The 23,624-nt window shown below is 40.0% G+C and overlaps 1 protein-coding gene across 1 annotated transcript in view; it reads right to left on the bottom strand.

The window, feature by feature from the left end:
- The window catches only part of LOC140945499 (uncharacterized), a 62,447-nt gene that overhangs the window by 13,014 nt on the left and 25,809 nt on the right, over positions 1 to 23,624 (bottom strand). The window contains exons 4-14 of the mRNA XM_073394516.1: positions 12,065 to 12,167; positions 10,325 to 10,696; positions 9,510 to 9,658; positions 8,783 to 9,037; positions 7,087 to 7,251; positions 6,298 to 6,399; positions 5,734 to 5,859; positions 5,282 to 5,378; positions 4,946 to 5,167; positions 3,106 to 3,482; positions 2,229 to 2,396 (exon numbers count right to left, since the gene is read on the bottom strand). Of these exons, the coding sequence (XP_073250617.1) occupies positions 2,229 to 2,396; positions 3,106 to 3,482; positions 4,946 to 5,167; positions 5,282 to 5,378; positions 5,734 to 5,859; positions 6,298 to 6,399; positions 7,087 to 7,251; positions 8,783 to 9,037; positions 9,510 to 9,658; positions 10,325 to 10,696; positions 12,065 to 12,167 (2,136 nt within the window). The remainder of the gene's footprint in view (positions 1 to 2,228; positions 2,397 to 3,105; positions 3,483 to 4,945; positions 5,168 to 5,281; positions 5,379 to 5,733; positions 5,860 to 6,297; positions 6,400 to 7,086; positions 7,252 to 8,782; positions 9,038 to 9,509; positions 9,659 to 10,324; positions 10,697 to 12,064; positions 12,168 to 23,624) is intronic.

Raw genomic sequence — 23,624 nt, 5'->3', positions numbered from 1 at the left:
TTCGTACGTGAGGGAATTCGAGATATCACACAGTAATCTAGTAAACAGAATTATAAAAATAACTCTTGCACACAATTTGCACGTGAAGATGTTGGTCTTTGGCCCTTTTACAATTCGTACGTTAAAAAAAAGGCAAATTGTTTACTACAAAATTTTCTCAAGCGATTTTCAGAAATCAAATTAAATGCAATTAAATTAAATTAAATGCAATTAAATTATGTTTCATGCAACGTCAAGGTTGATAGCCTAACATTTATTAACTTCCAAGAAAATTATTAAACTGCCGAAATATATTTCTACTTGTATCATGTTACTCCACTAAATACAGCAGTATCTAATTATTGTGTCAACTAGCTTCTTCCAATTTTATTCCCTAACGCTACTGTTTTTACTTAAGTTACGCGTCTTTACTAAATAAAATACGTTTCAGAAACTATAATACTTAGTATGCAGGAAGGATGTATCATGTTGTTCCCTTATTATTCATTTTTTTTTTTGGTTTTGCCAGAACGAAAAAGGTCTGTTGAACTTTGTAAGCGAGAGAATAATATTTTTAAAGCTTGTTTACAGGATTAACAATACTCGGTACAGCTTTCACAAAAATAAGCTGCCTTTTTAAACCTCTAAAACCACATTTTATAGGGCGCATACTTTCGAATTAAAGTCTATATCTAAATATCAATTATTGCTTCATTGGAAGAGTTTTGAAAATATATGATCTTTTATACTCTACCCATGAGCAGGTGAAACAGAACTCATACTGACGTGCGTTGTACTGATAGCCGAATTAGGTCAGAAATGCCTTGAAGCAGCATTCATACTAAAATATGAACCCTTAAACAGCTGCATCACTGTACGCAGCGTTTGAATCATGAAGATATTTAATGTAATTCTTCCAAACACCTGTAGCCGTAATAAAAGACGAAAAAATTGTGAAGAATAAAGATGGTGGTCTCAAAGTGCCCTTGTTCGACCTTTACCAATGCCATGTTTAAATAGATGCCAAGATCTCATTGGTTCCTAAGCATCAACTCATAGTACCTTCAACCTTATTGGCTCTTGCAACAAACATCCCAACATACAAGGCCACAAAGATACAAAGCCACAAAGATACATACGCTCACACCACTGACATATGAGCTATTTTTTCAAAATAGCTCAATGAACTTTCCTTTATCTACGTTATCCTCATACAAATATTATAAAAAATAACCGAAAAACAATCCTAAACAGAAAGCCTAACAACGTTTAAAATAACTACAAGTATGTTTTCGACTGTTGATAAGATCTTTTAAAACCACCACTTCGTTTTAGCTGACTGAAACTACACTATCCCTTCGTAACGAAATCAGCACACCCACAACTACCTCACAGCAACACCTAAAATCACTTTTACTTTCCAAAAAAATTAGTTTTTGTTACTTCATATTAAATTCTATGAGAAACCAGTTTCACTGATTAACAAAGTACAGTCATTATCTTACCAATCCACGTCCAATATAACTCCACGCCTTCCACTTCAAGTATCTCAACCAACCCCTAAAATATACAACGCTACTGCACTACTAACACATCCCAATACACAAAAACACTTCACACACGCCTCGTTCATTGACGCCCAAATATACGGTCCCACAACGTCTCGTTTGGTTCTCTTTTCCGCCTGTATTAAAAAAATCGTATTTTGCAATATGGGGGCCAACCAGAAAACTGAATGGTTAACTTGGCCACCATACTCAAACCTTAATATTAACCAAATAAAATGAACGTATATACCTATAAAGGCATGAAATTTTTTAAGATTAACAAATAAATTTTGAGGAAATGAATTGAATTGAATTGGCACAAGTTGGTAAATGCGAAAGATTGTACGATTAATTAAAGGCTTGGTTTCCATACACTCGTCCAGATCGTCTTTATAGCCTCAATCAATGTACTTCGACGACTTGGACCGGATCCCGACGTTCTGAACGAATATTTAAAACTTCAGTCGTATCCAGGCAATTGCGATCGCCTCAATCGTTTGGATAGTCTCGCATCGCATCAGAAGTGTTTCTATATAACTGTGTCGATAGTCTGTCTGAGACGACTTGGGCTATTATGCCGGCTATTATGTTGCCCAAAGAATCGTGCTTAGCGACAACTTTTCATGAAAGAAATGATTATCCAGGTCTCTCTTTCCGTTTAAGAGCAATAAATATGCCTCTAGTTTTACTTCTGACACATACCACACTAATATCCTCGTGTTTACCATCGAAGTTTTGCAGTTCTCGAAGACAAACTTGAAATGAGCTACTTGTTACGTCTTCGGTCCAGATGAGAGCGGCATCATAGTCTTGACCTGTTTTCAGGTGCTCTGAAGTCACAAGGACTACTGGGGCCTCAGTGAAATTTCCCTGATGAAAAAGCGAATGAGTTTGTCAAAATTGGAATGTTCTGAAAATAACAACAACTAAAAAGCAATTTGAAAAAGATTGAGTTAAGGAGGGTATTTTACGCGCACCGTCCACTTTAATCATAAAAAACTGGAAAATTGAGAAATTGGAAATCGCAATAAAAAATGTTTTCCTTCCACACGAGTTCACACTAGTCCTACTAAATTTCAAAACGCATCTTTTTGGGCAAAAACGAATACAGTGAGTTTTTAGAGATCTATGAAAAGCATTTCCGAAAAGTGCGGTTTTGGGTGAACAATTCATCATGTTTAGTGTGGACGAAAGGCTGTAAGATAAATCAATCCATCGTGGTGTTCACTCGACGGGACCTTACAAGTTTTTAAAGAATGTTGAAAGAGTGATATAGATGGTTTAGGATTATTGGAAAGAAAAGCGAGCGAGGATGTAAAGAAAGAACAAAAATTCCATACGGTATTGCACATGTTGCGGTCTGCCACTAGGTTTTAGGTAATATGCCGATATAAACTATCAATTACGTTAACTTTGCGCATCATTTTACGATGATTTTCCGTTTGTTTAGTATTTGTGTTTCATGTAGCAGACACCAATTAAGCCCATGCAAAATTCCCTTCATCGTCATGATTATTATTCGGCACTTCTGCATACAAAAAAAAACCGTTCGTGAAACATTTAAATGTTCCCATCATACCTTGGGAAACGTCACTTTCTCGCAGTTTGTACCACTCCACCATTTGGGCAAATTAACCGTTCCCGTAAGTGCTTCAGGAGGTCCTCCTTGATAGGCAGCCCAATCAATGCTGGCGAAAGGGGTAAATTTCTCTTTTTTCCTTCCTGCTTGCAAGGCACAAACTGTAAAGTTTTTTGGGCTGATGTTTTCTGTCCATGCAGTCACCGCGTCGTGGACTTTAACAGAGTCATTCAATTTGATGTGATTGACAGTTATTTGGACATGAACCTGTTTATCCGGGTAGAACCGGTATGGTGGAAATGTGACGGTCTGACAACTTGAGTCGAGCCATTCTGGAACACGGAGAAGGTCCTCTCGGCCCCGCACAATAGGAAAAACTGTTCAACAAAAACATTATCAACTTAAAATACTATTTGGTTCATGTAGTGCTTATAATCATATTTACATAATTATCTATTTGATTGTTTTTGTATTGTATTGTCTTCTGTTAGTGTCACTGACCTTCCTTGTAATTCAGCCTTTAGGCTGCGAGAGGGATATCAATAAACTATTATTATTATTATTATTATTATTATTATTATTATTATTATTATTATTATTATGTGAATAATCTCATGATTTCAATGTCTCTAATTCATATGCGCTGCGCTTCCGCTCAGCTGGATACCGATGCGCGCCCAAGTTTGCTTATGCCGTATTTTTTGGGGGGGAATATTTTCTAGTGAGCTTGCGTTGCTTGTTCAGTTGTAGTGTTAGGAATTTCCTTTTTGTTTTGTGTTGTTAATGACTACTACAAAAATGTCCTGTGATCAGTACATGTGCTGCTCTTTTTGTGGGTGGCCATGGCCACTCCCTAAGGATTTAAAAGAGTAAAAACTAATGGTCCATTTAATCGCATTTTAGGCATTATACTGATGATTACTTCCTCCATTTAGATATTTACAGGAGCAACTTATATTTACAGTCTGTCGCCCATGAATTTATTTGCTAGAGCTCTTATTGTATCCAGTACTTTCACATAAAGCAACAGTGCTGACAACAACGAGGATGCGTAATAACGTGACTTTGTTGAGCAGAGCCACTTCAAATTGGGTTTTTGAAAATTTCGCTACATCTGCAAAGCCACGAGGGATGTCAATCCGTCTCACTTTGTTCATGTTTCACCAAATATCAGCTTGGTGTTACTCCAAGTTATTTTATTGCAGCATAGCGTGAACTGTCGCAAGACCTGAGCTTATACATCTTCGTATGGGGTTTTAGGAGTACTCTGTTATAAATAAACGGAGGGGCCTATACCCGCCAGGGCTTATAACTAGAGTAGAAACAGCACTTCGGAGATTCTTCGGAACATCTTTAGCAGTAACTGATCATAGTAAGTTTTACATTTACTGGTTATTAAGGTATTCCTGGGCCCAGTTGTTCGAAGGCCGATTAGCGCTTAACCTAGGGTTAAATTTAATCCTGGTTTAGTTTTCTTGTGCTCAAAAGCATTTTCTCGGATAATTTTCTCTGTTATTTGTAGAGCTTCCAATCATCAACCTGTAGGCAAAAAGAATTGAAACTGAAATGCTTTTTAAGCTTTCATATCTGAATTCAAATCTCGCACTAACCCTGGGTTATCTTAACCCAGCTTTGAACAACTCGGCCCTGGAGACTAATTATCGCATTTTTACCATAATTCTGCGTGTTTTATTTAATGGGAAGCAGGTTTTCAAAATCTACCACATTTTACCATTGTTTCAGATTTAAAACGTTAATAAAAAATGGTGGGGGGGGGGGGGCCCTTATATCCAGGGGCAGCTGAAACGGCTTAGAAGCGGCAGTTTACGGTCTTGCTTACCTTCACAGCTTCCCGGATGGTAGATACGGGGGTCGCTCTCAAGTCCTTTGCAGTAACCGAGCTTCTGCCAGCATTGATTGTCGTATGTCGTACCACTCGCACTGCACACTTGATCTTGATACGATGGACATTGGTCATTACATTCACAGCGACCGGCATACGCATTATATGCTTTGCAGACTCCAAATCGAGGGCATTGCACGTTAAGGCAAGGATCTATGTCTATGTTGAAAATAAAAAAAAGGGATGGATATTTTAGTAGAGTTGAGTTTAAAGGAATTTCAATTCAACCAACGAGCGCGGAGCTTTCTCAAAGGGCCTAAGTCTAAAACGTACCTCCAACAACAGCATAGGCTACAATAAGTGGGTCATGGATAGGACCAGATCCACTGAGGTCTTTAACACATATCCTCATAGATTGCAAGCCAACGTTCTGCAAAGAGAGACAAGTACAAGCAAGTTATTATAATACAAAAGAAGTGCGTTTTCACTTTAGCAGATTCTAATTATGCTGGTGAGAATCGTTTTCATGCTAATAGGGAGAACAGCAGTAAGAAACGAAAAAAAAAAAACGTTTCTTTTCCATTATCATATGTTATGTTATTTTTTTGCACTTGCTGTAATAAAAAATATAATAATAATAAAAACCTGGCGACAGGTTAAAAATAAAAAAAAAGAGAACGGCAGGAAATGAACACACCTAAGTGTAACCGTGGTTTACAATTTAAAAGTTTTGCTATTTGGGAATGTCTAATGACGTGAGTATAGAGAACGAAACACAAACCTACCTCCACCCAGGTCGAGATTATGTTATTTTCCGGGAGAAACCGCCCCTTCGCCTGGCGATCGTATCGGTGATTGACAGAAACAAGGACAACTGGCGACTCGTGGAATGTTTTATTGAAAGAAACGTCCTGTAAGAAAGAAGGAATTCAACACGATTAAGAATCGTAGCCTGCGTAGCAAACGTAATTTAACCTCAGTGTTAGTAACGTCTGCGAAGTGTGCCGATATCCTTGTTCTGCGGATTCCTTTCCGGGGTTTTCTTTCCTTCCTTGGATATCCTTGTTCTGAAATACGTTTTGTATTTCCCATCAACCTGACTGTCAAATCGACAATGGCATTTTAAACAGACCAATTATGGCGCGTACTCAAATCCTGTTAAACAGGTAGGGGCCCAGACCAAGGACTCTTGCGCTGTTTCGCAGACGGACGTAACAAGAGATAGTTTCGACCGGTGGCAGGGGCTAAAGGATCGTGGTTCTCATCGATTAACGTAGTAAAGCACAAACAAAACACTCAAGTAGTTTGGTCTTTGTTACCTTGACAGCTAATTGACAGCTACCACTCACCTGGCAGAAGCCATAGTTGTCCTGAGCTGACGGGTATCCGTCATTTGGAAAGAACTTTTCTCCGGCAGTCACGTTGTCAAGCCTGAGGAATGCGAACCAGTCCTGTCGGTGAAAGAAAACCAGAAACGTATAATGATCCAAGGGATCATTTGATGGATTCGCCCTAAGTGAGAAGTAAGTGCTAATGTTGGCTTAGGGGAGGAGTAAGTGGGCAGTTTCCCAGAAACGTAAATGATCCAAGGGATCATTTGATGGATTTGCCCTAAGTGAGAAGTAAGTGTTAATGTTGGCTTAGGGGAGGGGTAGGTGGGCAGTTTCCCAGAAACGTGTAATGATCCAAGGGATCATTTGATGGATTTGCCCTAAGTGAGAAGTAAGAGCTAACGTTGGCTTAGGGGAGGGGTAGGTGGGCAGTTTCCCAGAAACGTAAAATGATCTAAATTAAGTTGGAGAATTCATCATCATTTTACTGTTTTAGTTGATATCCTTCGAAGCACTGGTTAGCTCATGCCTCATATCAAGAGAGGTTGTTACTTTTCCCTTTCCGGTTTTTGCAGAAATTCTAAAAACGCATTAACCTCAAAAAGATAACCTGTTAAACACTGGCATAGTATGTGGTCCTAGAGATCTGCTAAGTACAAATTAAATATAGAAGGACCTAATATGGAGCCTTGTGGGACGTCAGACACTACCTATTCCTAGATCACAGCTGGTGAAATGACGATGGATTCCCGAAAAAAAAAAAACATATCTATGTTACGTGTATACTTTATCGTTATTCCCACGTACCACAATTGTATCTCTGTGTTTTCCATCAAAAGGCAAGAATTCCCTGATGCAAACTTCGAAACCTTCAGAATTTACATTCTCCAACCATACATAAACAGCATCAGTTGGCTTTGTACTGCGGCCGTATTTTGCGGAAACAAACACGTACGGCTTAGAGGCAAAGCTCTGGAAGACAAAATACGAGGTCAAATGAGCCTATGGACAATGAAATGGACGTAGATTGACTGAAATTTGATCCATCTGTTAATCCTTGACAGAGGCCTTGGTTTTGACAACGTTAACAAGGGCGGATAAAGGGGTGGGCCCAGGAGGCCCATGCCCCCCGTTTTGTGCGGGAATTTTTTTCTTTTGTAAACGTGTGTCGGATGGTACGTCGAGCTTTGTTACTTAACTATATTTTCTTAAATAAACATTGTTAATACTGGAGAAAATGTATCGAATGTTGTTCGAATCATCCGCCCTTATAAACTAGCTTCCAACCGACAAACTGAAAGATGCTACTGATACCTGCCAACTTGCAGAAGCTTTAAAAGTCTTCTCAAGAGAAAGTTATTCGTCACTATTTGCCCGATCTTCCATTGCCAAGCAGTGCGTCTCAGGAGCCAGAGCTGTGGAAGCGCTTTGGGTATCGTAATTTTATTTCAAATTTACTAAGAATACAGCACAGTTTCACTAAGTTTATATGTACTCATGTACATAGTTATGAAACGTTTTTTCAGTCGTACGCGAAGGAAACCATTTCTGTCTTGCGATATGTGTAAGTGGTTGCTTTCATTTTCAGGATCAATAGAACAGAAAAAGCCTCCATTTTACAAGAAGAATTGGCAGCCTGCAACAAAGGCCTATACTCCAAACTCCACACAATTCTGCGGCTCCTAATGATCGGCCATGTCACAAGTGCAACTGTGGAACGTAGCAACTCATCACTGCGCTTTGTAAAGAGTTGTTTTAGAAGTACCATGAGAGAAGACCGCCTTAACGCACTGTCGCTGCTCTTTATTCACAAGGACGTTGCTCTGTATTATGATGCAATTATTGACGACTATGCCAAGCGCAACAAGAGAAGGATGACATTTATCAATCCCCTGCAATGATTTTACTTGTGATTGGTCTTAGAGTCACGTCCTTGGGATGCATTTCCTTTGTTGAATTTTTTTACTATAAATCTTCTTTGCATCTGTGTTCGAAGCCTAGATTTTTGGTCGCAAATGACCAAAGCTCCCGGAATGCATGCAGTAAATATCCTTCTGAAACAAACTGGATTTGACAATTTTTCAGGGAGACAATATTGCTGCCTTTGCTGGGAGGTTGTGCTCCCGCCGCAATCGCGTCGGCTCCTGCTAGCATCGTAAAATTTAAGCGTCCAGAATGCACTAGATTGCATCTCAGAGAACTTCAATCTCAAAAATTTTCGCGGAGGCCATGCGCCCGAAACTCCCTAGAAAAGTGCGCCGTTCGCAGTCCTGATGGGCGCTATCGTGCTCATATTACCACTGTATACAGTTACTATATTTCTAGGTCCCCTCTATCACAAAATCCTCCGTCCGCCACTGATTGACGTTAACGTGTTACATACCAAAAAACCTTGAGAAATCACAGAAAGCACAATGTCATTCCTGCTAAAAAGTGTTGTTCTTACAAGCAGCATTTTTGTACTTTATTTTCAACAGATCGTTAACTAATTTCATGATCTAACCTGAGAAAAGGCCACTTTTTCACACTTGGTTTCTGTTGTCCATATTCCACCAAGAGCAACGCTTCCATGCGTTACATCTGTGCTTGGCTGGTCTTCGAACGCTAACCAGTTGATCATTCCCGTGTCGTTTTCATTACCCGCCGTGCGCGAACATAGTTTAAATCCAACTGTATTGATGGATTCTGCCCACAGAGCCGAGGGCGTGTGAGCCATCGACGAGTTTTCTTCATGATTCAGTGACACAAAAACGCGGACCTGAAATGCATCGGTTAGAAATACGTATAAGTAAAAACAGATAAAGCGCTCCTGTGCCGTTGATATGCCACTGTCAGTCAATCGAGGTACTTGTTCTTAGTCGTTTTGATCGACCGTTGTAACGTTTTTTTTTTTGTCTCCTTTACAATATTATTTTCACTAAGAAAATACCGAGTGCTTCTATGGTCTAACTTGAAGTCATTTCAACTGAGAAATCGCTATTCTGAGATTAACTCCAACAGGAAACTGTCTGGTAACATTACCCAAAAGATGGCGAATTATTATCATTTTTTTTCGATTCTTGACTCTTAGTTGATGAAGGGTTGGAATACACATTAGTTCCTTGACTCATTTAAAATTCCCCGGGGAAGCCTTGTTCATTAATTTAACGATAACGTAAAGTTTAAGCTCATAGCTCAGTCCATTTTAAAAGTGCGGAAACACATCTTGGTATGCAGTCATAAATACTTACAGTCCGTGATCCAACGAATTCGCGATGAAAAGTCACATCTGTGCAACGTGGCAATGTACAGTGAGTCGGCACTTCACACTTGCTGCTGTTGCGACTCCATTCCTGCCTTGTCTTCGAAACGTCTACTTTTCCATTCTGATAGGAGAATCCTTATAAGATAGAAACGCAATTTCATAATATTCTTAACCCTTAAAGTAAAGGCAAGGTGCTTAAAATAAGAAAGGAAGTCGAGGAAAAGTGCCGAAGAGTAATAAAAGCAACAAAATTAAAGTCCTTAGCTACGACAACAGGACCGACACGGCTTAGTGCAGGTCCTCAAGCACCATATTCATGTGTCGCACACGAAAACTTGAAACTTTATGGCTACGGCGTGGGGGGCATTTGGCCCACAACTGCGAGACTAAGAGTGAGTAGTTTGAGTGTAATGGCAGACACCATCTGGCTGTTTGTAATGATAGTATGAGGCATCAGTGGTAGTCAGAGTCTTGTATCTGGAACGATTTTCGAGTTCGTTGTATTTGAAGAGGGGTCGGGAAAAAATCTGTCACACTCGGCTACGCTTCGGATATTTTTAATGCTTTCCTCGGTAATGTACGATGAAACATTGTGTACCGTGTTTGATACGCGAAGAAGCGAAAATATATTATCGTGTTTGAGACGTTAAAAGAGACGAGGAAGGCCCGAGGAACAAATCTTCCATGCAGGATCCGAGGTTCCGGTGTCACATTGCGAAGGGGGAAGGGGTTGGTGGCTGAGGGAAGAGGAGGTTGAGAATAACTGACACAGCAGGTTATACGGGAAAATTAAATTCTCACTTGGTTTGTGTGTTCCGTTGCCGCAGTAACGAAAGTTACAAATTGGGGGCTTCCCAAGGTGGTAGACGTAGAATCCTCCACAGTTACGGACTGTGATGCTTGTTGAGTATTCACAACAATTGTTTTTGTAACGGAAACAAACTTTGCGTCGGACAGCACCCTCAGCTATTTCAGGATGACTGCCATTCAGCCAACCCGGCAGTTCTGCGCCACATCGAAACTCGGGAACACATGAATCCGCCATTTGCTTTCCAGCATCTCCCCCAAAGCGATACCATCCGTTAAGATCATCATCACAAAGGAAGTCAATACTGATGTTGTAAAAGGAGTTTGCTCTGCTGGACTCGTTAAGGAACGTGTAATGGTAACACTCTAAAATAGAACAGAACATTGTTGGCTTCCGATATTAAACCGGCGTTAATAGACGGCGCACGTCAACCGGGATTGAGGCGCAGTCTTTTAATATACCGTGAAGCCACCAAATGTGTCTCAGTGCTAAGTGCGTTTACGTGTATAGAGACGATTTGCCCAAACATTTGGGCAAAATCGCTTCCCAAGAATGCAATACGTCCACTTCTGGTCAGACATCGCTCCTTCGGTCAACCACATGCACTGCGGGTTGAACGCGGTTAGGTTTTCTGAGTGGGAGGCTATAACTATGGGCGGGACCACTAACCCGTCTGAGTGCGTAACTGGTTGTCAGAAATGTTGGCTTATAGGGGAGGGGTAGCTGGACAGTTTCCCAGAAACGTATAATAATCCATACTTAGTTCCATCATACTCATTCGAAATCATAACATGGACCTAAAACAGGGGCACCCAACGACAATTTTCGGAAGAATATCTGTTCGGAAGACTATTTGAGATCTAGAATTTTCGAAACATTTGTTGTAAAATTTCTTGCTTGCCCACCTCTCCTAGGATTTTCGAACATGTAAAAAATGGTATAATTGCCTATTTTTAACTGATTTTTACCCTAAAAAGGTCACCTAGAATTTTCGGGAGCCTTTTTTCTGGCGGAAATTTTCGAAAAAGTAAGTTTTGATCCGTATTATTTTCAGCTAGGAAATCCGAACAGATGAAAAATTTTTAGGGGATAAAAATATGCCTATATCTACCTTTTAAATACTAAAATACGTTTAACAATGTTATGTTTAAGTGGTTTTAAATTATACTCTCGTTGGGTGCCCCTGCTAAAGATCGGACCTAGGTGACTACAAAGCGAACGTCAAAAAAACAATAGGTTTAATTAGCAAAACAACAACTCTGCACGTGCATAACACGGTTTGTTCATTTTTTTTGCCGTCATCCACTACGACGCGAACTCGCCTAATTTTACGTTTTATGGATCACGCAACAAGCGACAACGAAATTTTCTTTCTCTTTCTAAATCTGGATATGGTTCTCAGGAATTCAACTCCAAACGTCAGGGGCGTAGGCAGCCCATTATAAAGACCTCTTGGCCCGGGCCTACAAATTTTTGGTTTGATCACTCTACCGCTTTTAATGAATCATGCGTTGTTGAGGTGAGCTAAAAAGCTTAAGAGCTCAAAGTGTTGGTGAGGTCAGTGCGTACTAGTCATGCGTGCAGTTTTCAGGATATGTGGAAATCAAAGTCAGCCAAGCGTGCAACTAATCGAAAAGCCGGCCACGCCCCTGGAATTGTTTGACTACATTTGAAAAAGTAAGTGAGTATGAATAATCGCAATGCTATAGCTAATGTATATTTTTCAGTAATACCTTTTGCTGATATTTTAGCATCTTCATCAACTTCCTTGATTTTCGTATCTTTCCAGTAGCTCTGGTACATGTTCTTTTCTTCATGGTAGTTTGGCAGTGAACTCTGTAAAGTGAAATGAATCCGTTATCTGTTACTGACTTTTCAGATCTCTTACGATGCGGGAGTAAGAATTGTAAAGAAAAACAACGGGAGGTTTGGAATTAAGGACTATGCGAATCCTGATCTAATGTTAAATTCTCCCTTCGATTCTCTCCCATATATGCTACAAGGCAAACTGGAAGGAGATGAATCAAAAACCACCTGAGGCTTCATTTCGTTCACCCCATCAATTTAACAATTTATACTTTAAACAGTTTCAATTTACAGTTAATAAAAGGTGGACTTACTCCTTGTACGACGCTTAGTGTGCGAGGAAGAATGACAATCGGCAATGCAGCGATAAAGAACAGTAGCATGTAACGCAGCATCTTGGTGATAAAAAAATCCCAAAATTCTGCGCTCCGATTCTCACTGCAGTGAGAATTTGTCGTAATGGCAAAAAAGCAGAATGAACCACAGCCTTATGCAAGTTGAACCTGGAGTGATACTGCTGGGAATAATACCATTTCCGGCGGGTACACTAATTCTGTACTCGTAATTCCGTACAATATAATATTCATCAGATAAGCACTTCCAGCACTTTTAGATCGTAGATCAAGTGCCTCAACATCCGATCAACCATTAAAATTCCAGCACGATCATACTTACAACTTATGATCATTTAAATCGCTGTTTTACTGTCTTTGGAAAAGAATTTTAGTGTGGCTAAACAGCGCCATCTATTGTAGCTTAATCTGCAGATAGCTTCAAGTAAGTCGATTTTACTGGCAGTATATAAATGGTTGTCTGTAAAAGGAGGAGTGCCGGGTGTGGAAAACGAGGAGTGCGGTGAGGCCTACGTGGCAGCGTTCGAAAGGGAAGGGTAAGGCAACTTGGGCGCGAGATCGCACGCGAGGGAGGAGGAGTAGGGAATTTGGGCGCGATACCGCGCGCGAGGGAGAAGGGAAGAGGGCAAGCTAAGTGCGGTGTGTAGTAGAGTGTGGAAAACGGAGAGTGTGGATTGTGGAAAACGAGGAGTGCGTTGTAGCCTGCGAGGCAGGCGTTCGACAGGGAAGGGGAATGGAATGCGAGCGCGAGACCGCACGCGAGGAAGGAGGAGTAGGGAATTTGGGCGCGAGACCGCGCGAGGGAGAAGGAAGGAGGGGCAGGCTAAGTGCGGTGTAGCGTAGAGTGAATTGTGGATAACGAGGAGTGTGGAATGTGGAAAACATAGACTGCAAAGTGTTTTGAATACGGGAGTGTGGAAAATGAGGAGTGTACAAGACACAAAGTGTAGACATTGCGGAGTTTGTCATTTAGTGGGAAGAGTGATAAATGATGCTGCGTGCCGTTTATTGATGGAGAAGTAGAGACCAGAGGAACTCCACCACAATCAACCAGTTGAACTTTTCAAGGTTTATCTTACTTACTCGCAATAGCCGGATCTACATATGTTCTTCTTGATGTTCTTCTCTTTCTCTTCCAAGCTACATTTCTCCTCTCTCTCTAATTCTTCCTTCGACGCTCCAAATCTTTCTTCTCAGTTGCTAACTCCTTCTTGCTAACTCCGTTTTTCCATTTAAAGGATAAGCCACTCTAAAAAAGCACACTGATAATATTTATCTTTCCAAATGAAACTCTTAATATCAGCAATTTGGTTATTCATCATGTTTTATTTTTAAAGGAAAACACTTAGAATGCTCTAGAACCTTAAAAGCCTATTGATCGGATATTTATCGAACATTCATTAACTTTCAATATATCTTTAAAATCGGGGAGGTTATTCCTGTGACAAGAGATAAAAACCACACAATAAAACTCAATGAAACTCTTTTTCTACAATGACACTCTTTGTAAGTTTACGAATTCACATTCTTCACATAAATGCCGGAATCAGTGCTGTTAGCTCAAGAAGTTTTTATTCGTCGGTATTTTCATGATGCAGTCGGGGTGGGGGGGGGGGGGGGGGGGGGAAGGGGGAGAAGTAAACTGAACAACTGGTTGAAAATTTATTATAGTGAGGAAAAATGAAAATCAACACTCAAAAATCAACCTCTTCCGTCGCTCAAAATTATGAAACTGGCAAATTCAAACTTTACTCGCAACTCAATTTAATAGCAAAGAAAGTGTCGACCTCTGTAGTTTCTGGAAAGTAGCGACTCTAGAAAAAGGAGAGGTTTGGGGAGCTTAGTCTATAGTATAAGGTCACAAAAATCACCTGAGCTTGGTTTGCTATGGGCTAAGAGGGCCCCAGCGGCACATCCGTACAAATTTAGTTTAACCCCCCCCCGGGCTTAATATGGGCCCGGCGGCAATGTGAAGCCTTGTCTATTACTCTAGGGAAATTCGCAATTTCAGGGGAATTTCATACACCAATTTTTTGGTGCGAGTGGTTCCCTTGTAAAAATAGAAAAGTTTAACAGAGTTCTACCCACACAAAAATACGAACTCCTCATTTTCTCCACTTCACGTTTTTCGCATTCCGCATTAACCTCATTAATTCCAGACAACCGCGGTACAAGAAATTTAACGATGACGCCTGTTCTAAGTTGGTCAATTTCAATATCACTGTGAACTTGACTGTATCTTATCAAGGCACTTCCTGAGCGACAAAAATTTAATGAACTGTGAAGTGCAACAATTAGCTGGTAAGAGGATTTCATACCACGAAACTAATATGGCTATGGTACGATAAACTTTTCACCTCAATGCCTGTGGTTAATGTGCAATTCCACTTAACTTTCAAGACTTAGATAGTTACCCTCAAAAACATATATTGTATAGTAGCTGAACAATGTATTTACTTATTACTTTCTTCGTCATCTTTGTATAATAGCTAGCACTATGACACAATTAAGGGAAGTCAAAAGCGTTAAAAAAAATTACACCCAAAAGGAAAAAAAAGCCTGATTAAGAGAACAGATTGTGCAGGTCCTTGTGGCTATATTACGTGGACGTGAGACGGTCGGGCCCTGTAGCGATTCGGTAACACTTAAGATTAAACATTTTTTTATAAAAAGGTTGAACTTTAACTGACCCTTTTCTAGTATCCATGGTCAGTAGAATCACGACTAGTGGTTGAATATGGGAAGGAACAACGTCACCAGATGAAGTTACTTTTGGCTGTAATTTTCGCAACTCTTTTGACTTTCCTGACGTATCCTGCGTAGCATGGAAGGCGCCGGATTTTTTAGGGCGAAGGTTGCCTGGTCTCTGTACAGCGTTTTTCCAGGCCTTCTCGGTCAATTCACTTTGGTGACGCCATGGCGAACGGGCAGGAAACACTCACTCACTTCTTCGCTCTAACCACGTGACCCGAAACGCATTAGCCGCGCAGAATAATGCGGCCTTGGAACAAATGATAATAATTATAAAAGTAAATTATAATAATTTTAAAAATCTCCCAGAATCCTTTGAGGCAATTTTTTAAAAAGCTATATAACTTTGACAATTTTATACGTAGAAGACTGTCAGACCACAACAAGATAACATTTGCCATAAAATATCTTCCCGTATCACATCTAAGGTAATGAAGCCATCAGACAAGTGACTATTTCCCGATTAGGTTTTTTTGTTGCAGTGACAAGATTTCTTTAAAGAGTTAAAAAAAAAAATGCAGTCAACTCTCTCTACATCGGACACTCGGACACCTTTGGGACCGGCACTAAGTGTCCGTCTTAGAGAGGTGTCCGTCTTATAGAGAGTCAAATAAAAGGAGTAAAGAAAGGTAGGGACCAACTCTAAGTGTCCGTTTTACAGAGGTGTCCGTTAAGAGAGAGTCGACTGTAGCACATTTGAGGTTTTAGTTGTGTGGGGCATTTAAAAATGACCCGTTGACGTCCGGCATTTAAAATTTAAGAGGGTAATATATGAGCATGAGCGAAAAAGTCGGGAGACTAGGCCGAGGGCACAGCAGAGAAAATTTGCGGGAAAGTAATTTTCTACCTGATAATTTTGTTCATGACCAAAAGAGGGACGTGACGTCATCAGTCACGTGATCAAAGCGTTTTGAATGTTTTAGTTCGTTTTTAAAGTACCTTTTCGTCATAAATTGGCAAGTTTTTGCTGTATTTCTCAACAATTCTTAGCGTAGTTTTAAAGTGTCGCGGAACTCCCTTTTATTTAGGTTGAAGCACAAATCTTGGATAGGAAGCACTGCGAGCCACGCCGATGAACCTTTTTCCATCGCCAGATCTAATGCTCGCTTAGTCTTCTGTGGTGCCATCTCCTTAATACGTTTTCGATCCCTTTCTTGGAGTTCCTGTAATCTTTTACTTCACACTGCCTGCAGTGCTGATTTTATGACGGAATCTTCGGTAGCTGGTGTGACTGAGATACGATTTGTTGAACGAGGGGTGTTGTTACTTTGACTGAAGAAGCTTACTCGCGGCTTGCTTCAAGGCCCAGACCACCCAGGCGGACTGCAAGCGCTAATAATGATAATGATAATAATAATAATAATAATAATAGTAATAATAATAATAATAATAATAATAATAATAATAATAATAATAATAATGAATAAAAAAAGGTAATAATAATTATAGAATGAATAAAGATTTTTAGTAAAATCCACCTAGTGGTCTATTATCAATGCTGCGTTCTGATTGGTTGAGCTGAGTCTAGCTGAGTCTAGCTTCAACTAGCTATTTTTTTTTTATTCTCGACATTTTTGACCAACTAGTTGGATTTTAGTAAAACAATTATTCCTCTCGCCCTCATGGCGTTTGAGTCAATAGTCAATCGGCCTTCGGCCTCATGGGCTATTGACTCAGTGCCCATTCGTGCTCGAGGAATAATTGTTAAAGAAGCAGCACATACACAGAGTTGTTTTTCGTCTACTGTTCCTAATCGAATTGTAATCTGGAAGTTATGGTTTTTGTAGAGAGGGGAAAAACCGGAATACCCGGAGAAAAACCTCTCGAAGCAAGGGAAAGAACCAAAAACAAACTTAACCCACATGTGGCGTCGACGCCGGGATTGGAACCCGGGCCACATTGATGGGAGGCGAGTGTTCTCACCACTACGCGACCCATGCTCCCCCACTAGGGACTAATCAAGGACGAAGGGAGAAATTTCGAGGACGCTCGCGCGCGCTTTATAAAAAAGCCCTAAAAGCTAACCAAAACTACCCGGCGCCTGCCATGCAGGCTATTCCTGACGACGAAAGTAATGAGTACATAAATTTAATTGTTCACTCATTCATAATATGTATTTTTGAGAATATCTTTCTTAAATGTTTTTCATCCAGACGTGCTAAGTGGAATGACTTAAACACAGATATCTGTTCTGACTAGTGAAAACACGCACAAAAGCCTAACAGGCTCTTTGCATGAATTGATCACGTGATCAAGTTTCGGTAAACAGGAAAATAGTTCACTTTTGAAAAATTTTGTTAGCACAAGCTAAAAAAGCATATTAATATTAGGTAACCTGAGAATTTTCAGCCGCATAATCTAAAAAGTAGCGATTGCAACGGCCGCCGAAAGTTAGAAGCATTTGTAGCATGAGAAAAACAACTTTTGCTATCCAGTCATGCTTGCATGATGGTTTTCCATACAAATCCTTGTACTTTCGAAATTTTCAAAACTGTCATGAAATAGTTCCTTAAGGATTACAGGGCTCAAATCTCCTTTTAATTCATAACAGGCAATTTGAGCCCTTAAATGCGTAAGGGAAAGATGTAACGACAGTTTAAAAATTTTAGAATTTCCAAGGATTTACATTAAGGCATTGATCAAAGAGGTCTATGAGCCAACTCGTGAATCTACTATAACAGGTTTTACTCCGGTCAATTTGGGTGGGCGGCAACGCCTTGCAGTGGAACTTTAAGGTGTGGGCCTCCTTTCTTTCAGGTAAACTGTTCGTTGCATCTTTTGACTAAGGCCCAGTTCAAATGTCGATCTTTTCATGAACCGAAACTAATCCCTTCAATTTAGTATATGAAAAGATCGACCTTTGAATCAATTAGTCCGGTAAACGCTTAACTTTGAATCTAATTTGGGTCGATCCATGAGTTAAGGTGGTACAAATGGGGATTTCCACTGAGGAGTGACTTCGTTTTAAAGGTCGATCTTTTCATGCGCCGAACCTAATGCATAAATTACTACCTGTAACTTACTTTAACTGGTAAACCTTGTAGACCATTGCAAATGAATCGAGTTCGACTACTTAAGTTCGACGTCTGAATCAACCGTCGAACTCATATTTGAGTCGAACCAATAGCAATTTTAGAAAATCGATACATGATAAGCTCGACGTTTGAGCTGGGCCTAAGGTAAACGTCAGAAAAATTTCAATCTTCAGCGCAGAAAACCACACGTCGGACTCCCCATATTGACTTGTGAGACTTCGACAATCTCGATAATTCGAGCCACATCTGCCCCCACCATACAAACGTCTGTAGATTTTCGCGACTTTGAGATGCTATATCTGCTTTAGTTTTCAACAAGTCATTTTTAAACTTCCAGTGTTTTGACGGGTTTTCCCCAACCGGGTCCATGTCAAAAGTTGATAGACGTGTGATATACTAGGCAACATGGCAGCTTACCCTACAGCACAATTCCAGTGCGTTTCATAGCATCTTGATTTCGACGATGAGAGTCATCCGCTAGATAAGATCCATGCCAGATACTGAGAATCCACGTTCACATATTCAGCCGGTACCACTGCCGATTCCTTCACAAATTCCACACTTGCGAAGTTCCAACCAGGAAGGAAGTTGCGACTGGGAGAATTATAAACGACGTAGACATCAAATGAGCAAATGCGGTTATCGCTCGGTGATTTACAAGCCGTATCAACCGGTTGGGGAGGTGTTTCTGGATGATAGGAAGTTAATTTTGAGCGCCTTGGGACAGGAGCAAACGGAACAAAACAACCAGGCATATTTGGGCGAGAAGCCCTACCCTTTGGGGCGGCACATACATATATGGCTTATACAAGGAATACCCCACCCCGCCCGGGGTCATATCGTGTCGCCTGCTTCTTGTACATGTCATCTCTTGTACTTTTTATGTTGCCTCCTCTACCTGGATGTCGTCTCGTCCTTTCTTCTTACGTCATCTTGTCTACTTGTCACGTCGAAGTATCAGCTTTTCACTGCTGACTATGTTTCTTTTATCTTGTATTAATAATCAGCAGTGAAAAGCTGACGCTTTGTTAGCTGTTGCCTTATGTAAACTTACTGTTACGAATTTTGAATTCTTAATCACACTTCCAGACCCCTTGTAAATTTTGTATAAATAGCTGTGGCGTCGCAGCTTCCTCTTCTAAAACTTTGCTCGCGCAAATGATCCCGCCGGCTAAGCAGGCTAACAGCAGGCAATCTGATCTATTCTTGTACAAGACAGTGAAACATAATGATTACTAACAGTTAAATTGCATTAGCCTGAGCAAAATTTAACTATGATTAGTACGAACGTTATCCCATAAGGCCGAGTTAGTTTTAAACTTTGATTGGTATTCATGCTATATCGCATGGGGCCGAGTGAAACTGAGAATTAATCAACATCACTTGCGTTTTGACAAGTTCGAAAAGTTCTTTGCCTTCGTGATAAACCGATATAATGCCAAGAGCCATAATCATTGACTCATTGGGCAGCTTGTCGTGTAGATAGTATTTCTTAAGCTTCAATTTCACGCCACACATAATCTGGACATTTAGACATAGCTGCCATTTGGCTGTTTACAAACTAAAGATGGAAGGTAAATAAAGTATTTCCATTCTAAGACTTTCTTAGGTTTAACAGACCATGTTAAGTCTAAAATTAACATTAAGGAACGGAAAATAGTGAATGAACATGACAAAGAATGTTACAGTAAAAAAAAAAAAAATCAAAACGAAATGTATAAAATGATCATTATAGCCCAGTTTATATATGAGGGTACATAAACGCATTCGGTACAACTACTTTCGCAGTATTCAGCTTTTTTAAATGAGAGCTCATGATCATGTATAGAACTTGAGTCTATATATGCAAATCATCTATGTCATATGAAACTTGTGGCAAAGCACAGATATAAGCTCATTGAATGCATGCAATTTTAATAACATATTCGATCGAGGTACCCGGTAAAATGATAAAAAAAAGATAGAAGGTTTACAATTCATATTACATCTACAGTTAAAAAAATCTTGAGGACGTGTACAGGTAAGCAAACGATTGAAGGAGTACCTGTCAGTCTAAGAGTCCCTGTCGACTATTTTCCACTACCGTACAGTAGTTTGTTTACAGCGCCAGCCTTGGATCTTGATCTCGTCATACTACTCTATGTGCGCTGGAAGTAATCTTTAATACCTTGGAGATTGCTCTTCTCCAAAAAATTTTTGTTAAATTTTTGAGACGGAGAAGCTCCAGTTGAATAAAATAGTACAATTTGTTTTCCTTATAGTCCATGAAATGTTTTGCTTCACTTTCCGTTTTTGTTTTCTTCCTTGGGTTGTTGTTCTCTGACTGTCAGCCATTGTGGATATCCTAGAGTACTCCGCGTTGAGTGAAGCAGTAGTGAAACTGACCAGGGAGGGGGTGGGAAAAATTGTAAATGACCCCCAAAGCGGTTAAGTTAAGGTCGGAACCAACCAATTTAACTTCTAAAAACGCGTGGTAACCCCTACTTTTTATCTTACCATATGAAAGTAATAAGCCTACTCAGCAAACGATCAATGTTTGGTTCAGAGAAAATGTCGTTTACATTATTTTTAAGGCAAACGCGTGGAGAGGGGTAACTGCTGATAACTTCCCAGTTGTGCTGATATTTCAAAAAAAGACGTATAAAGAGCAGTTGTTATGTTATCATTTATTGCTAATTTTAAAACCTTGTTGCAATTATCATTGCATTTGTGCCAGTTAACGTGTACACTCTGAAATTTGCGGAAAAAATAACTTTTTATCATTTTTCTAAAAAATGCTTATTCAGCGTTTTTCTCCATATTGAAGCGCAGTTATCTCTGAAAAATGCGTGGTTGCCCCCAGTTTTCTTTTTGGATTTCAATAGCCGCTGATATGATCTACTTGTCCCACATAGACATTATCTGGGAATTAATACTTCCCATTAGTGGGCACCTTCCTTAATTTTGACAAATCCAGTTACGAAGTGATGTTGATGAACCACTAGGGGTCCAGAGACATGCTACCCCGTGAACTGAATTTTAAGATATGAGACTCTAAGATGCTATTTCCTGCATTTTGAGATCACAGTCAATGGAAAATAGTGGAGTTTTTAAGAGGCAGTGGAAGCTGAGGCCTATTGGTTCCTACTATCACATCAGTGCATTATTGACATTATCGAGCCCAAAGTTATCGCACGCTCATGCTTGGATACCAAAAGGGTAAAATAGGCTGAGAAACCACAGAAAAACGGCAAACTATCGTGCTAAAAAAGATTTGTTAAACAAAGAAAACATTATCTTTCTTTGGCTAGGAAGAGTTTTATAAAACGAGAGAATATTAAGCGAAAACGGGAGGCTGGAAATATTCGTCGAAAACAGGAGGTTTCCGGCCAAAACGGGAGGGTTGGAATCTCTGTTTATATTGGCTCTGACCGCTCAAATACCTCGCAGAGTTTTTCTAGGCCTTTACGCCGTGAACCGGCGATTAATATGGCGGGAAGCAATTTCTTAGACTGATGCAAAAAATACTGTGGGGTAGGGTGGGGAAGGAGCGAAAAGCACATTTAAAGCATATGTGTAAAAAATATTCCTTAAAGAAATATTTTAAATATTTTTAAATGAAATATTGAAAAAGGAACGATATTAACAAGAGGGTCTCAATGGGGTGGTGGCTTTTACGGTTATCGGCTAAAATTTTGGCTCTTTTACGGCTATCGGTTAATTTTTTTCAGTTACGGTTAACGAAAAAGTTAAAAATTAACTTCTTTTGTTTCAAAAAGCTAAATATTAATTAACCTGTATTTTTTGTATCTTTAAATCAAAATAAAGGTCTTCGGATCATCTCGGGATGAAATAAGCTATTCTTTTCAAAAATTTTAACATTTGATAGATATTATTTTACACATAGAAATGTCAATAGTCAATTTAAAAATAATCTTTGTGAAAAAGCAAAAGCAGACACGCGAACGTCCAACTGAAGGCCGGGGCGCGACATTCATTATAACAGAAATGACCGTTTTCACACTAGAGAAGGATTATTCGTGTGAGACGAGTTATCCGTTTGATGATTCGAGTCAGATAGGTGATACGTCTTAATTTGGCAATAGAATAGTTTTAATTTTGAATGAACAATCCGCCTGACTTTTGAAGACAGGATCATCCGTTCCAGATAGCCTGTGTACAGCCGCGCCCTCCCCTCAGAAAAACATCGGAGAAGGGATGTCTGTGGGGAGGGCGCGACTGTACACAGTCTAGTCTTAAACGGATGATCCATTTCTAGGACTAGTGTGAAAACGGCCAATAACAAAATTCCCGTGTCCAGTGTTTTTAATGATAGCGAAGGACTGTACGGAACGACTGTCTGCCGTTGCCTTGTCCGTAGGCCGCATTATTCCGAGCGGCTGATGCCTTTCTGGTCACGTGGTCCGAGCGAGTTCGCCACTAAAATGCCTTGACCGAGATTGCATAGGAAGACGCCGAACAGGGACTAGGCATGGCGATGTCTACCGTAGCGTCCGAGAAAGACAGGGAAATGTTGTTTATCGGCAACGTGTTTTACAAACAGTGACTTCTCTGCGTGTTGTTTCACTAGTGTTTCGAGGGCACGGCTTCCTGAAAAATGCAAATATTAATCCCCAGCAAGAAGCCACAATTTCGCTATGGAAAAAATTAGTTCCCCAAGAAAGCGCCGGAAATGGAGCCTAGGTCTTGGTTAACACCTAAAAGGCGCTTCGCCTAACGTGCGTACGGAGTCACACTAGCCGGGAAATAAAAATGAGTTTAGTACCTTCCTTAAAAGAAGCAAATCTAGGGAACACTTTCTTTTACGGTTAACTCTTTTTTACGCTATTTAAGGCTAACGGTTAAAATTTTTTTTATTTTTACGGCTATCGGCTAAATTTTTGGCCGTTTTACGCCTATCGTTTAACCCCATTGAGACCCTCTAACAAGAACTGACAAATGCCCCACCCCCGGGCCGACAAGATGACAAATGCCCGGGTGATGGGCACGCTTGGAATTCAGTGCTGAAGCATTATGTCGTCTTGTCTACTTATAAGGGGCCTTAAACAACGACGACGACGACGACAGAAGTGAAAACATCACTAAAAAAAGGAATTTTGCAGCCTTTCAAACTTCAGAGAACGTTATCGCGTCTATTTGGAACCGCTTGATTCGTCAAATGTAGGCGACTTTTCATGAAGTTGAATTCTTGAGGGCTTTATCCATGTTCAAATAGAGAAGGGAAAAAGCCGGAAAAGAGGCCTTGATTTTCTTTTTATGTTTTTTAAAACATAGAAAGAATTAGATCCATAAATATGTCAAATTAGTAAAATCCAACTAGTGGTCTATTATTAATGCTGCGTTCTGAT

The sequence above is a fragment of the Porites lutea genome, chromosome 8 (genome assembly GCF_958299795.1).
Source record: "Porites lutea chromosome 8, jaPorLute2.1, whole genome shotgun sequence".
NCBI classification, from domain to species: domain Eukaryota; kingdom Metazoa; phylum Cnidaria; class Anthozoa; order Scleractinia; family Poritidae; genus Porites; species Porites lutea.
Note: the sequence above shows the minus strand (reverse complement) of the source record. Positions and strands in the feature narration are given on the sequence as shown.